The sequence below is a fragment of the Rousettus aegyptiacus genome, unplaced genomic scaffold (assembly GCF_014176215.1).
Source record: "Rousettus aegyptiacus isolate mRouAeg1 unplaced genomic scaffold, mRouAeg1.p scaffold_m13_p_12, whole genome shotgun sequence".
Lineage (NCBI taxonomy): Eukaryota > Metazoa > Chordata > Mammalia > Chiroptera > Pteropodidae > Rousettus > Rousettus aegyptiacus.
Window position 1 is genome coordinate 82,422,066 of NW_023416287.1, and position 16,416 is coordinate 82,438,481.

A 16,416-nucleotide genomic window follows, 5' to 3' on the forward strand; every position below is an offset into this window, starting at 1 on the left:
TCAAAATATATGATTTACTTATAGAGTAAATGTAATAGGATTAGATACTAACAAAAACAGTATTTTCTGGTAGTCCTTGCAGTGTTTGGAAACTAAGGATGCTCAGAAAGGATTATTTTGGACAAAAGCCTACAGAAGGAGGACCATTCATTTACTTCAATTATTCCAACAGCCAGATAACAGTAGTAAAATGACTATTCCGAATAATTACTACCTATAATAAGAAGAAATATAGATTTAAAATATGTATAGTTTTAGCTTTTAATTTATACTTTTAGTTTACTTTGTTTTTTTTTTCTATTTCTGCTAGATATAAAATCTCTCCACGTAACCTACTTAATATTAAGAATAAAATCTGTAAGTTTTAGATTCTGAAAAATTTTGGTATTTTTCTTTTTCTCATTTTGAAAAATGACAAGCACAAACACAATCTGTCATGGCTTACAACAGACTCTAAGCCATCGTCCAAACTGAGGAGCCGTGGGCAAGAGGTGCCGTTTGAATCATCTCAACTCCCATCTGCGGTATTTTCGGTATTTTCTCGGTGGAGTCCCCCCGCAGAATGAAAGAGGCAGGCAGCTCTCAGAGCCTTCAATCACACCATCCTGATAAATGCCTCCACAATTCCCTTTCATTTTATGAACGGAGACTTCCTCCGTTTAAGAGACCTTTCCATCTTTCTGCCTCCCCCCCCTTTTCAAAGGGCTGAATTTTAATGCAAATCTAATTACTCGCTGGATCAGGGCAGGCAGATGCTGCGCAGATCCCTCAGTCCTCTGTAACCACATGTCAGAGCTGACCTGAAACACCCCTGGTTTCCGATCACAGGCCTCCAAGAGCAAAACCGTCAGGGCTCGCTGGGGCTTCCGGCAATATCAACGGGACCCCACGGCAGAGCAGAGCCGAGTGGTGGGGGGACATGAGACCAACACTATGCTCATCCCACAGGAGAGGCGTCCTCCCTTTCCACTTGAAACTGGATTCTAACCTAAGGGTTAACCCTTCACACCATCTGCGTGCCTGGGGGTCATTGTCTGCGCCAGAAGCTGGCCTGCTTTCAACGATGTCTAGCCCCATCTAGTGGTTGCAGATTTTAAGCGACTCCCGGCTTTAAAAAAGGGTGTTCGGCTGGTATTTCACCAGAGAATGTCCAAGGAGTGAAACAGAAACTGGATGAACTATAAATCACTTACTATTTCTCCTATCTAAACTAATTCAAATAACTTCCACTGGCAGAGCAAAACTATATTTCCATGATTTAGGGAAATTACCTATAGCCTTCTCATATTCAAAGGGCAAAAAAAAAAAAGGATATAATAACTCCAATTTGAAGCTATTGGGTTTTGGAATTGTAGTTTTGACTGATTCTCCTAAAATCAAGCATCTATTAATATAAATATATAAATATAAATTATATAGGAGAAATTTGAAATTTTTTCTAATGCACTCAACTTTCTCAATTAAAATGTTAAATTTTATGTCTCAGAACACGTAGATACCCTATCTTTAAAGTTTTTTAAACCTTTTGACATTAAAGATTTAGAAAAGAGAAGATTGATTTGTCAGTCATTCAATCTATGGATATAAACTAGCAGAAACACCTTGCATAATCTTTAACAGTCTGGTGACTGGGAAACAAAATCTAATTCTGCTATGGTTTATGACTGACAGTATTCAGCTAAAGAAAGAAAAGATTCTCACCTTTAATCTTTACATTTATTTTCTCTTGTCATAATAAATCAAGACTCTAATTTTTTTTTTTTTTTAATCCCCAGCACACAATTTAAGCAAGAGAACAGGGAAGCTCAGAAGTACACCCGCAAACCAGGTAGGGTCAAGAGTCTGACCCACACCGGAAGCTGCGGTGATGGGCCACTGGTAGTTGCTGGCTTACCTGGATGAGGAGGGGATGTGTGGGCCACCTGTCAATTGTGCTCCACTTCATCATAGGCTTCTTTCCCATTTCATTATAATATCTGTAAATGGCATTTAAGCTGCTGCCTGAAATATACAGTAGGAGCCACTCAGTAAATGCATGTTGATTACGGTGAAAACAAAAAACGGACTAGTGAAGGCAGTGATCTTAGGTTCAAAACAGACGACTGCTTATATACTGAATCGGTCTAATTACGGTCATTTTGAAACTCTAAAATGTATATAGATTTAACTACCCTGCAAATGAAGGTCACTAAAAAGCAATCAATTTCAATGGCCTTTCAAAGATTGCTGAGGTCATTTCTAGGGCAAAACAGGATGGCAGTGGATTTACGAAATATAACCGGTCGTTATTTGCAGGGACCAAGCCTTACAACTGAAAGCGTATTAAAAATTTTTTTTCTCATTATTAAGGTAATCAACCCTATTCCAGAAAATATAAGGGCTGAAAAAGGAAAAAAAAAAAAAATGCCATTATCCCAGCATGCTAATATTGTTTTATTATAGCACAGTCCTTTCCAATTATTATTTTTCTTTATAACTTTTGTTTTACAAAGTTGTAACTTTTAGTATATATGCAATTTTGTATCTTGAGTATTTTGAGTATTTTCACTTAATATTATGAGATAACTATTTCCCACGTTACAATTAAAGCTTTATAGTCATCCTTTCTAAGGGCCTGTCAATAAGCAAGAGTAGCTTATTGAGGTTTTTGTAAACACATTCTATTTTTAACTGCTTCTACAAAATTGTCGTCATTCCCTGGAATAAAATAGATGGATATCGTTTGTTAGGTAATCTAACAAAATTTGTATTTCTAAATAAAGAGATGGAAATGATGAAAATTCAAAGCCTATAGGAAGGTAAAGGTACCAACCCAATGCAGCCCAATGGGTTCTGGCCTAGCTGGGCTGGCACTGTGGCCAAGCCTTAATCCTAACATGGGGCGGGGCCTCCCCATCAATCTTAACGCAGGGCCAAAGTGCCAAAACATCCTCATGCTTCCCAACACCAATCCACTGGCTTCTCTAACTGCAAAAAGTATTAATCAGTTAGGTTACCAAATTTTAAAAAATGCTAGTCAGGACAGAGCCATATTTAAATCTAATGTGGTGCTCTAAGGCTCAGACTCAAATTCAAAAAAATAAATGAGTTCCACTCTGATGAGTAGGATAGAACGATGAATCCAAACTGAATCCATTCCAGGTTAAAAAACAATCTCTCCCAAAATCACAAAGTAGTCACCACCACAGTCATGCTGCAAACCACATTTTACAGGTGAATATCGTTTCCAGATACACAAGATCCGGGCCAGGACTTCTGGAAGTCACATTAGTTCTTCTGGGTCCCTCAGGAATATTTCATGACCTACCAAAAGTAGTCATTAAGAGGAAACTGTAACTAGAAATCTTGCTGTGACTGATACACGGTATATACTGGCTCTGCCACAACATGTGTCTAAAAGATGTAATAAATGATCCTTAGTGGCCTCAAAGAACAAATGTGCTTCCTGAAGGTTTTCCCATCTCTGAAGTGAAGATGCACCTGCCCTTACACGTGACACGCACTAGGGTAAGACTGCGTAGACACTGACGTTCTGAGCACACTGATGGAGCCAGCTGTGAAATGACCCGTAGCCACCTTTGTTACATAAACAACCGTCTTCTTGTCTAATTTTGAGAGCAGACATCTATATGTTGAAAAATATTTTTTAAAGCAAGGAAAAATTATAGCTTAGAAATTTATAAAATCTGATTCATTCTCCAATAACATATTAGCAGACATTTTGAAGTCGCAGAGGGACATTTCCAAAAGAAATCACAATTCAAACTCCTGAGGGTATCTGAGAACTCAGGCATTTTCACAGGTGTTCAGAACAAATACTTAAGGCACACAAACAACAGGCTTTGAATATATTTTCCAGCAGCCTTTTGTTTCTCCTTATAGTTATAGAATAATAATACACACTAATATCCAAAAGGAATTTGAGAGTAAAAATGTGCTGACCCTGATTCTTGAAATAGAAAACAAATGTATTTGTGCTTAACAGTAGAAGCTTTATCTACAATCAATGGGACAGGGATTGGCAAACATAGATTATTCTCCTGCTCCAGTTAAATATATGGAAAATAACATGCAATAATATTTTCCAAAATCTAGAACACTAAATTTGCAAAGGGAAACTCAAACCGGGCTTTGAGTTAACCAGTAACCAACCCATAACTGAAGCATAACAAAAAAAAATATGAGTATTTCCAATGTTATATGGGCACTTCTGCTTTCAAAATGGAAATAGCAATCACCTTTGCTACATTAACAAGACTATTAGGGTAGCCATAAAAATAAGGTTTATTACACAAACGTATAAAGTGGCTTAAGGTTCATTACTGGTCCATTATATAACTGCGTTAAAGCACTGAACACCAGCAGCTACCGCCTTCCACCCACCATTTGTAATTCTCAGCCAACTGGCCAATAACTCAAGGGACAGATGAACCATGAGATCTCAAGTGGACTGACCTGAACTCTCGTGTTTAAAGGAGACAGGCTGGATTTGCATTCAAATCACAAACAATTTATCCTTTCCCTCCACACTCAGGGTCCCTGGTTATTTTTGCCAGGGGCATGCCCGCCCTCCCACCGTCGAAGAGAAGCCCTTACCTGTGGTAGAGCAGCTGTACTGTGGGTACTGCGTGAAGGCAATAGCCCTTTCAAGCCCATCTCTCTCCATCTCTTCAATTGCTTCTTCTGTTAAAGGATGGACATACCGGAATCCAATATAGTATTTGTGAGGGGCTGTTAGGAAGCATGTGTGGAAAGGAGAAAGTATTAATCTTTATACGGATTCCTCAGTCACCAAATGCAATGCACTGTCCAGGAAAAAGAGCAGTTGACCTAATTTCCTACAGTGCTGATAATGGGGGGAGCAGAGAATATTCCTTGTTCCTTATCCAGTCTCCAGCTAGTCCATGGACGTTTAATCACTGTTTTCAGGGACCAATTTCCCCTGTAACACACACACACACCTTTACTTGGCACAATGGTTTTTTAAAACTCAAGCTTCTGTGCCTAATCCTCTTCTGTGCCTAATTCTTAAAGTGTCAACTCCTCTCATGTACCAGACACCATGGTAGACACTTGGCCTTTTCCCTTTATCACTCATTATACCTCACTTTTCAGAGAAGGAAACAGAAGCTCTCAAAGGTTAATGAACCTGCTCAAAGTCACGCTAGCAGATGGTCCAGCTGAAATTACAACGGGCCTTCCCCATCCCAGAGCCCGTGTTCCCTGCATGCCCCCGTTTGCTTCTACCCCCAGAGTTCCCTCCTCCAGGCCCCTCAAACCCCAGGTCACCTGGTTTATATAAAAGCTCTGGGATACTCAATATAAGTTCATTGAGAACAAATGATTGAAATGATTCTCCTCACTTAGTATATGAAAAAAAAAAAAAAAGCCACCAACAATGTTTACATTGGAGGCACCAAGTGGGATTTATAATAACTGCTCCTGGCACCTGAATGAGCCAAGTCAGCCATATCTCTTTGTGATCCTTCCTCCATCGCTTTACCAACTCCCTCTTCTCTCTCCTCCTTTGTCTTCCTGCACCTTTTCCCCCTGTATTTTAAAAGCATCCACAACCATATCGTTTCTTAGGCATTTATAAAATCATAAAACGGAACGTTTCCTAAGGTTACCCAGTCTTGTTTCCTATCCTGTCATCGGATTACGACTAATTGATACTCAGGGATGATACTGAGAACATGTTATATAAATACTAAGTAACAGTAAGCTCAAGACAATGTTTACTGTCCAACCATTAGAAGCGGCCGCAACTAAAAATGCGACACTAAATTGCCACATAAAAAAAATTTAGGTCAAAATGAAAGATAAATGCATTTGTTGTTTATACACACACACACATGCACACACACACACACATGCACACAATCCCTCAATAATTTGACCCAGAAAATGATGACTCAAACCAAAAGAAGCATGTTACCTAGAAGCAGAATACTGAAAAGAGAGAGAAGCATGTATGTGTAGGGGAAAGATGGTCTGATTCGAGATTCTCTGGTTGGGGACCACAAAAAGAGGAAGGAAAGGGTACAAATGGAATCATTTTGAGCTCTGTCCCTTCTAGGCCACCAATTTTATGTTCTCTTGCATAAAATATGGTCAGCCGCAGTTAAAACACACCAGAGAACTTGACTCGGTAAGCAAACTCCAAATGACTGTTCAAAGATTATGTGACTCATCGTAAAACGGCCAACTATCACAATATCAACAAGTCCATTTTTAAGGTGCTCTTGGTGGTGAGGTGGAATTTGCTTTCCAATCTATTTTGAGATGATACAATTCTCAGATTGACATAGTTCTTAAGATCCCCCACTGCTGCGGGCCAACTAGCTTCTCACATTTTCTTTCCACCTTTGAAAAGATGCAAATTCCTGGGATCTGGGAGTCCTCGATGCTGTAGACTGAGGGAGGTAGAAAGGCTGCCCTTGCAGATAATGGCAAGGTGGTGTCCACGTTTTGAAGTGAGAGAAAAAAAAATATTCTGCAAAGTACAGATAAGCCTTGCTTAACCGTTAGATTAAAGATGGCTTACAAAAACACATTTAGAAAAAAATGACAGTGTGTGCTCTCCGACTGGACCTCTCCTGAGGAAGTACCAAGAGTTCAGGAAGGTTCTGTGGCGGTCAGGATGGGTTTCGCACTGCGCTGGCTGCTGCAGCAGGAGAGCGGGGGTCGGGGAGCCTCCCGGACTAACCAGCAGCATGCCTGCCCCCGTGGGCCCAGAACATGGGGCTCCCTGGCCTAGCCTCCTAAGGCCGCAGAGCTGCCCGGCGAGCACTTTGGTGAGAATGAGGAAAGGAAAAAAGGAACAGAGAAACTGGATTTTTAAACAGTAAAACACTGTCAGTCCATTAACTTAGCATGTACAATAGTTCATATGCCTGATTTGTACATGACTTTGAGAGAAACGTGTGAAATAGAGAGCATAATGCTTTCTAGTTTGCATCAGATCATGAACCCTGTGCCAAAGACGAATAAAAGCTTACGGTTATTGAACGTTTGTCATCTACCACATGCCATGCTAACGCCTTTCTGGATTATTTTATTTAATATTCACAATGATCCTAGGAGTGGGTTGTTAACGTCCCCAGATGAGGCTTAGCGGGGTAAGCGATCTGCCTGAAGTCAGACAGCCAGGACTAAGAAGCCAGCTCCATCTGTAAGACCCGACACCCCTTCCTCCCCATCACGCACCCCAGAAAGAACAGAACTATTTACTCAGTAACACTTACTTCAGCTTCACTGAAAGCAGTCAGTGTACGTAACTAAACTATAATTTTTAAAATGTATTTCGAATTTAGAATTTTCATGAAATGATTACACTTCACATCTACTTCCTCCTGGATTCTCTAAATTACTATAATGTGGTGTAACTAATTAAAACCAATTCCAAGATATATTCTTCTCATATAACACAGAATATAAGTTAACAGTCAGTACTATGTGAAGACAGTGCAAGTCTCAAAATTTCTACACAGGCTACCAAGCAACAACTATTTCCCTAAAAAATGAGAGCATGAAAATTTTTTTTTATCTGTCTGCAATCCTCACACTTATTTTTTTTATTTTATTTTTTGCCTAAAGTGAATTTTTTTAAACAGAAATGGACATAGTACAAAAATAAACTTTATAATTTTGCAGGAAAAAAAGTAGAAGAAGAAAATAGAAATGAGAAAGAGATGAAGAGAGAGAGAAACGAAGAAACAGAAAGCAGGAAGGAAAAGCAGCATCGAGTGAGGGAGGGAGGGAACTGACTGCTCCCCCCTCCCAAAGCCGCCTGGGTCCTTCCCATCAAGCTTCCGGTCCGCTCAAAAACACGGCCAGACCTTGAGACTACTCCAGTTTCCCATTCCGCACTCTGCGTGAATGATGTTCCCTCCACCCCTCAAGCAGAGTGGCCTGCAGCAGCAATGCTCCCCCTGGCTGGAGGCTTCGTGTAAGTAGAAACCACGTTTTTGAACTTTGAATGGCAGCATCGCACAGTGCAGGGCACGCGACGGGCCACTGATGAATGCATGAGTGGGTGGTCTTGGGCCCTATTAAACACCACTATCATACCCTGCCACCGGGCCTGCTGAAATGACTCGGTGCCACCTACCATGCAGAAGAAAACAATAACTTAACTTGCTTGCCTCAGAGGGTGCCAACTGTGGGCCACAGAGGATGGAGATAAGCCAAAGGGTCGTCAGGATAAAAATCCTCCCAGGATGGGGTATTACTATTCTTTGGTTCCTACCAATGCAGGGAATAATTAATCCTAGAATCTAGATGCTTGTAACTTCCTCTCTCTGTACTAAATGGCCACATGTTCAAATGATGAGATGTTTGCTAGCAACTCAAACACTGAGTTAAATCCACATCATTCCATGGGACTCTTTCCAGGCCAACCTTTCCCGGGTGCCCTCCATCTAAATTCCTTTTTCAAGTCTGACAACTCTACTGGGGCCCTTTGTGGTGATGGGTACTACACTAACACGTCAACAGAAAAAAACAGCATCCTTTCATTTCTTCTACCGAAGACTAAGGACCAGTTATAGATCCAATTCGCACTAAACCTTTTATTACGGTAAACTGCTGATAACAAGAGACTCTGTTCTCCGTCAAGTAGGTGTGAGTAGAGATCAGCCAGGTCTCACTGACCCAGCATTTTAAAAGATACACTGTGGCACGTGTGGCTGAACTGGGTAAGAGACGCCCTGGAGCCGCACGTGAAGGCAGAAAGCAAATGTAACATTCAGACACGCAACTGAGCAATTTTCCGAGTGAGCTGATCCGCTGGGGGCTAGAGAGCCCTGTGTCCCTATTTGTGTGCGATGGGAGACCAGCTTCTGAGAGCAGCTCGAGTCGATGCTCAGCAACGTCCTCTCAGAGAAGAGCGGCATGCTGGTGGCCGTGCCTAGGGCTGCTCTCGCTGAGGGTCCCCACAGTATCACATTCCTGATCCTGAAGCCCCAAAATGTGTCTGCCATTAACATACTTCACGTGTCCTAAGATGCACATTTTCTGTTTTAGCATTTCTCACACGGGTCCACACCTACAGATGCTCTCTTAAAATTAACAGGCAGTTTTTTTGTGTGTGTGTATGTATGTGTGCATCTTAAAATTACGTAAAAACAATGGTACGTCCTACAATCAATGGTCTCTTGAATGCAATGAAATACGGCACTTAACAGTTCGTTCATGCAGTCGGTGTTCGATGCTGCACGTTATCATTCCGCGTTGGGGGTTCTCAGGGGACACCTGCCAGATGTGTGCGACCCTCTTTCCGGTGACACATCTGACAAGGCCCTTACGTGCCTCACGACGGTGGTATTGCCAAGAGCTGAAAGCAGTTGCTAAAAGCTGCTTAAGAGTCTCACGGCTGCAGGACAGCTAGCTAACTCCGCTCTAAATGTTGATCTAATTAGCTATCCACACAGTACGAGAGGACAAGAGCAGCATTCCCCCCGAATGTCCTTCTAGGGCAGTGATATCTGCCTCTTTTACTCACGGTATACGGCCTTTTGGAATCTAGCTCAACGTAACACATACTTACTTCAAACTTCCTTTGGAAATGAATGTTCCAAATCTTTAGCTTTGTTATTTGTAATGTAAAGGAAATAACAGAAAAGGTCCTACAGCCAGGACGAAGAATAAGGCCTCGAGGGCTAAGTTAAGTGACCGTGCATCACACAGGAACCGCGCACATCGAGAGCAGCCAGGACACAGAACGACATTCGGCGTCCGAGAGTTTCCTAACTGCTTCGGAAGAGCAAACCTAGTGGGCCGTTAACTGAGAAACACCGTACCCGTGTGCGGGGACAGCTCGTCCAGCAGCTTCACCATGCCCTCTCCTTGCCTGGAAGTCCACATCTTGATGGGGGACCCGCCTCCGATCCTGCGGTACTGCTCCTGAATCCTGGGGGTTCGGCGTTTGGCGATGATTGGTGCCAGCTTACTAGAGCATTTAACAAGTAGGTAAGTGGATTTTATTCCATCTTAGCAACTCAGACGCATTTTTTACTTGATTAAAAAAAAAAAAAAAGGATAAGCAAAATTTTTAAAAGAGCCTAACAAGATCAAGCCTTTAAAAATTAAAGCTTGGGGTCACTGACAATGGCCAGCTCTTCCGGCCTAGATTAGAGAGAGAAAACGAGACTCCCTAGGGAGGGGCGGCCACCTCTGCCCCACGAGTTGTTCTGGAGGCGAGATCACCTGTGGGGAGGCCTTGGGTGTGCGCTAGTTCCTGTCTTAACACCTGGTCCTGTGGCTGGCAGGAGCTGGGAGGATACCAGACGTTAGGAAGCACATGTTCCTCCTAATTAAGAAAATGCACATCAATCCCATACATTTGCATGTGCGAGCAAAGGTGTAACATGCTCAAGAATGTTCACGGTAATAGTATAAGCAACCTAAATGTCCACAGGGAGGCACTGGTTAAATGAATTAAGGCACAACCATACAATGCAATTCTTTATGGTCATGAAAAAAATGAACCAAATCTATATAATCTGTTATGGAACAGTCTCCAAGATACATTGTTAAGTTTCGAAAAAAATAAGTAAAATAGTAAAGTGCCTAATAATGCACCTAAGTATGTTCACGTCTACGTAATTCGCATATATGTGTATGTGTATATGTGTTGGATATGCCCGGGCTGCTTCTGGGTGTAACTGCTTGCTCACCTCGGGTGGGTAACTGGGAGGCTGGAGTCCTCGATTAAAGGGACACTTGCTTTTTACTGTAAACGCTTTTATACTATTTGCATTTTTTATCATATACATGTATACATTTTTCATGACAAAAACCAATTTTAAAAGAAATAGGAGAGTCTACAGCCATGCCACCCTGAACAAGCCCGATCCCATCTGATCTCGGAAGCTAAGCAGCGTCGGGCCTGGTTAGTACGTGGATAGACCACCTAGGAAGACCAGGTACTGTAGTTGTAAAAGAATTTTTAAAATTTTAAAAATAAGGGATTATAAGCTGACAAGGTCTTTGCAAACTGTGAGGTCAACCAAGGGTTGCCTCGCCTAAAAAATAAAAAATAAAGAAAAAGGACGAAAAGAAGGAGGGAGGGAAGGATGCAAGGAAGAAGACGGCAAAAATCCATATTCACAGTACAAACGAGTCACAGTCACAGCTTCCCTGATTAACTCTGAGCTGCTACGAGCCAGGAACAAATTCATCTCTAAAGATCTTCCAAGGTGCCTCAGCTAGGTCGGGACAGCTGCCATTTCCAGAGCTCTGGGAGGACAGGGCTCCCGGAGAACGCTCACGGACTTGCTTTCTCTCCCTCTTGCAATTCTCCCATTACCATGTCTTTCTTATATCCAGTGGAGAATCATAACGCTGCCCTAGCCACTACCACACATGCATTATAACCGTTTATTTTTTTGAAACTATAGAACTGAGATGCACATAAGGCAAACACATTGCACAAATTACGAATAAGTGCGGGTGTCACAGGTAACTTACTCTTGAATAGGCAGCGTCATGAGGTCCCGGTCCAAGAAGAGCCTCAAGAGGAAGTCGTGAACTTCTCCGAGGGTTTCGGGGCCTCCCATGTTTAGCATCAATATTCCAGTTTTCGGCTTCCTACACAAGACGAAATGCAACAGTTGACTTGTAACACTTTTCAGTTTCCTCTCAGGTAGAATTTTGGTTTGGCTAGCAAACTCTCATCTTATTTGTTCGATGCAAAGGTAAAAACCCACAGACCTGTTCACTGCCGTCCACCTACTTATCTGGGGACGTATGAGTCTCCAGTTCTGCACGGTCCCCGCTGAGACCGCGACCTCCATCCATGGCACTGGTCTTCCCTGGGTTCGAAATATTTCTCTATTAAACTATCAGCCTTGAACAAAGACCCCAACCTTTGGGGACTGAGAATTGAAGTATAAACCTAAAATTGTCCTGACGATCATGTGAGAGCCTTATAAATACACATGAAAACACAGGTTATCTGATCTCTCCAAACCTCAGTTTCCTCATCGGTAAAGTAGAAGAGGCCACCGCCTGCCTCAAAAGGTTGTGCTGAGTATTAAATGGGAATGTAGCTGTCCCTTGCATGAGCTAGTGCACACGGTAAGTTCTATTATACACAGAGACACCTTTGGTTTCCCTATAATTTTAAGCCTCCAGAGTTTAGTACCAGCCCATGTCTCACTCTGATCCCTTCTTTTTTAGATGATTATTAATTACTGACAAATTATTTCTTGCTACTCTGCTTCCTTCTCCAGCACCTGCCTCTACTCCTTCTTCAGTGTCTCCTGCTGTGATAAACTGCATTTCTCACTTTACTCTCACCTCTCCATCCTTCATCTAAATCCACTGCTTAGGTAATCCCTGTACGAAATTGCTCTGATTTATTCAAATTAGTCCCAAGCTAAACAACCGAGCACCCAAAGAGCAAGAAAAAGCAAAATGAAAACAAAAACTCCATAAGTTTTAGGTAAAACAGCTTCTGAGAAATCAAAACAAACAAACAAAAACAATAGGACTATACAGAAACAATAGGACTACGCAAAAACGTAAATTTCTAAAAAAAAATCCAGAGCGGATTTATAGTTGACACAAGCCCAAAGTGAGCCAGGCCAGGATGGGACGGGTTCTCTATTCCTAAACCCACCAGGGGTCAAGGTGGAGTCAGAGTAGAATCAACATCCCATAGGCTTCTGGGAGCCGCCAGAAAACCATGACCAGAAACCCGCAACTATGAAGTCAGAGGCTGAGACAGGACGAATAACTGGAGGCCTGTGTGTTCGCATGAATGGGTGGCCATGTGATGGCAGCGACAGAGCCTGCAGGTGGGGGGAAACTAAGGCAAACAGGAGTGCTTCTTCCTTTTTTTTTTCGATTTAAAGAAAATTTAGATATGATTCATATAATATAAAATTTGCCATTTTAAACTGTACAATTCGGTGGTTTTTGATATATTCATGAGGTTACAAGACCATCACAAGTATCTAAGTCCTGAACGTTTTCATCACCGCAAAAAGAAACCTCATACCCATTAGAGCCACCTCCTCTGCCCTCCCCCACCCGCTTGGCAACCACTAATCTACTTCCTGAATCTACAGATTTGCCAACTTAGGACATTTCACAGAAACAGAATTATATAATATGTGGCCTTTCGTGTCTGGCTTCTTTCACTTAGCATAAAATTTTCAAGATTAATTCATGTTGTAGCATAAATCAGTACTTCTTTTGTGTGGCTGAATAATATTCTATTGTATGGACATACTCTCCTGTCACTCTTGATAAAGCAGCTGAGAAATAACTAGACTGAGGTTTATCTAAAACACCATTATCAAGAATGCATTTTGTAAATCTACATCAAGACCACCTCTAGCTACTGTAGTGACTAAAACAATCCTGCTGAGATGGCTCCTGTTTGGAAAACTATTCTTAATGTGTTCTAAAACTAATGATATTATGATGGCAGTTTAATTGCAATTTTTAAACAACTGTTAACAACATTTGGCAATGTTAGACAGCAGAGTGTGTCAAATTTGTACAGATGGAAACTGTTTCCTTGACCAAGCATACTGAAGGTAAAATCTGAATCCTCAGCCTAAATTTTCAAAATCGGAACCAATTCCTGGGGAAAGGGAAATGCTGCATTACAATGAAGTCAGAGATTTTCTCATGCAGACCCCATTATAAAAATTAACTAAGTTGACTTTCCACATCACTCCCTGGGACCAGAGTTTCTCGGCCTCAGCACGGCTGGCATTTGCGGGGCTGGGTAACCTTGGTTGTGGAAGGCTGAGGTTGATAGCATCCCTGGCCTCCACATACTAGATGATAATAGCACCCACCCCACCCTGATTATGACAACCAAAAATGTCTCTAGACATTGCCAAATATGTCCTGAGGGGCAAAAATGTCCCCTGGCCTCTGTAGAGAACATTGTGTTAGAGGAAGGGAGTCGAATCTTCTTTTTATTAAACCATGAACTACACTGCAGGTGTCTTGTTCTATAACTTTCCCACCCCCTCCAACCTGAAGTCCTACCACTGAATTAATTAATGTGTTAGGCTTTCTTTTCTTGACACCTGAAAATTCCAGATTCATTATATTGTGAAACTGTAATATTCCCTTAATCTTTCTACTCAGACCACCAGTGTTCTCTTGGGATTCTATCTTTTACTCTCAAAATATGTGACTCACAATAAATTAAGTGCTTTTTTTCCATGGATTGCTGCCAGTTCACAGATGAGTGGTTAAGAAACCCCAGGCTAAGAGACCCACCTAAGCCACAGAGGGTATCAATGTGCAAACGGGATTTCGAACTGTTTTTCATCTACACCTGAGCTCAAAACAAGAGTGGCTTAAAATGGGACGCCACCCTGCCCTGTGAACCCGTTTTGCAAACCATGCTGATCTTATACACGAGATGCACACGATTTGAAAATACCTAAATACACATGCACATCATTCAAAACTGTGTTGTGCATGATGAATGCTGCATTAGTGAGCCCTGGTCCGACATCCCTTTTCCAGAATGTGAAGTACAAAGCTTCATTCGAGGGTCTCTGTCTTTTCGCCCCTCTAGACAGAGCACATCTGAGACCGAGGTCTGACCGGCCAAGTTCCCTTTGTTTGAACATAAATATGTATACGGTGAAAAACTATTTAAAATTTCTCCCTTGAAAAGGTTTCAATGTTTTGCCATTTTTTTATATTCTGGAATTCTCAAAATATGAGGTTTCCCCCTTTAAACTATTAATGACACATAACAGAAGCTTAGCTCGTCACTGAGTGAACACAATGGGAGTGAACACACTCCTATTCTGCCGTAGGCGCTCATTTCAATGATTGTTCTCCACCTTCTTTTCCTGCCTCCGTGCCAGAGGAAGCCCTGAGGACAGCTGTGGCCTCTGTGATGAAAGAGGACACCCACGCCAGTGCCATGCCGGCTGGCGTCAGCCCGCGGACGGCCACGGCGAGGTATGAAGCAGGCACTTCATTTCTTCAGTAAATTACAAATCACATTATGTCACTTACAATTATGTTCATGGTGCGAACAGATGAAAAACGAAGGTAGGGTTTACTGCAGAAAATCTTGGTAGATTAGTTATTCTCGATCCTACGCAGGGCATACATTTCATAGGTACGACTGCGTTCTGTTCATAAATACGTTTCCAGCATATGCAGAATTGGTGCTACGTGACATATCGCAGAACTAAATTCCTAATGATTTGCATCCTGTTTGTACTCAACTCCATGTCCTTTAACAAAAGCCCTGTGGGGTTTTTATGTGTCAACTGTACCTCAATAAAGCTGGAAAATAAATAATAGATGATTTTAAAATTTGTAAAAATTCAAAAAAAAAATGAAAAGCCCTAAGGCGGGGGCGGGGGGAGTGAAGTCCGTTTAATAGTTTAACAGCTGTCTAAAAGGAAAGCCCAGACAATCACACCGCTTCCTGCTAGGGAGCCTGGTGTCTGCATCGATAAACGAAAACCCTCATTGGTACCTAAAATGAGGCTCGTACCTCTCCCCTGGTTGCGCGTGAGGTTTGGGGCTTCTGGCGCGTCGGGCGGCTTCTGGGGCGGCTGTCGCTGCGGCTGCGTCCGACCGGCGCCTCCAGGGCTGAGGGGCCCTTGGCCTGCCATGCACCACTGTGACGACAGGAAAGTGGGCGCGTGAGATCGGGCTGGGGAGTGACGTCCTGGGAAGAGGTCCTCGGAACATAATTCCTGGATTTAAAACTTAAAGAGACGCTACCGCAGAGGTGATTTTCTCAGCATTTCTCCGCGGGTGGGTGAAGGCACGTGAGGCCCCTCCCAGGGGACGTGGTGCCCACCCCCCCCCCACCCCAGGACAGCACAGCAGGATCTACACAGATCCTTTCTAGAAACCACACATCTCCTCCCCCTGGCCTTGACTGAAGACTTTGATAGGATCCCGCATGAGAATCACCGTACCTTCTGGAAGCTACCGAGGGCAGCATGCTGCTCATATGAAAGGTGAGGAGCCTGCAGAGGTAAGAGCTACTGCCTTAAGGAGTGGAAAGTGGCCCAGTTTCCCACCAGCTGCACAGATCTCGAATCTGCCTACGAGCCTTCTCTAACAGAGCACGAGTGCCGAGGCCCCCGGTGCGGCTCTGGGGCCAACAAGGGGGCCCTGGCGCTCCTCCTGCTGCACCCACCCCGCGGGGTGCTCAGTCTGCACGGCCAAGCATTCACGAACCCCTGAGTCCACACCCCACGCTCCTGACCAGGGTCCTAGTATTCCAGAATTCCCTGACCCCCAAGCCCCACATCCACTTTCAGGGTCTGCACAGGCCTCTTTCCTGGGTGCGCCCTCCTGAGGGCCGATCGTGCCATCAGTGTAAGCAATCCCTGACCTGAAGGGTAGCCAACGGGTGGCTGTTTGGAGCTTGAACACACAGACACAGGAGCGTCCGCACGC

The 16,416-nt window shown here is 43.0% G+C and overlaps 1 protein-coding gene and 1 pseudogene across 2 annotated transcripts in view; one reads left to right on the forward strand and one right to left on the reverse strand.

The window, feature by feature from the left end:
* The window catches only part of FECH (ferrochelatase), a 29,247-nt gene that overhangs the window by 9,754 nt on the left and 3,077 nt on the right, over positions 1-16,416 (reverse strand). Inside the window, exons 1-6 of one of the 2 annotated variants that reach the window (XM_016129174.2) lie at positions 15,930-15,985; positions 15,497-15,623; positions 11,473-11,592; positions 9,804-9,952; positions 4,597-4,731; positions 1,895-2,001 (exon numbers count right to left, since the gene is read on the reverse strand). In XM_016129174.2, coding sequence (XP_015984660.1) covers positions 1,895-2,001; positions 4,597-4,731; positions 9,804-9,952; positions 11,473-11,570 — 489 coding nt within the window. In that variant the 5' untranslated portion in view covers positions 11,571-11,592; positions 15,497-15,623; positions 15,930-15,985. Of the gene's footprint in view, positions 1-1,894; positions 2,002-4,596; positions 4,732-9,803; positions 9,953-11,472; positions 11,593-15,496; positions 15,624-15,929; positions 15,986-16,416 lie in introns of those variants that run through there. The other variant, XM_016129173.2, reaches the window with a different exon arrangement.
* Positions 10,825-10,940, forward strand: LOC118610495 (annotated as a pseudogene).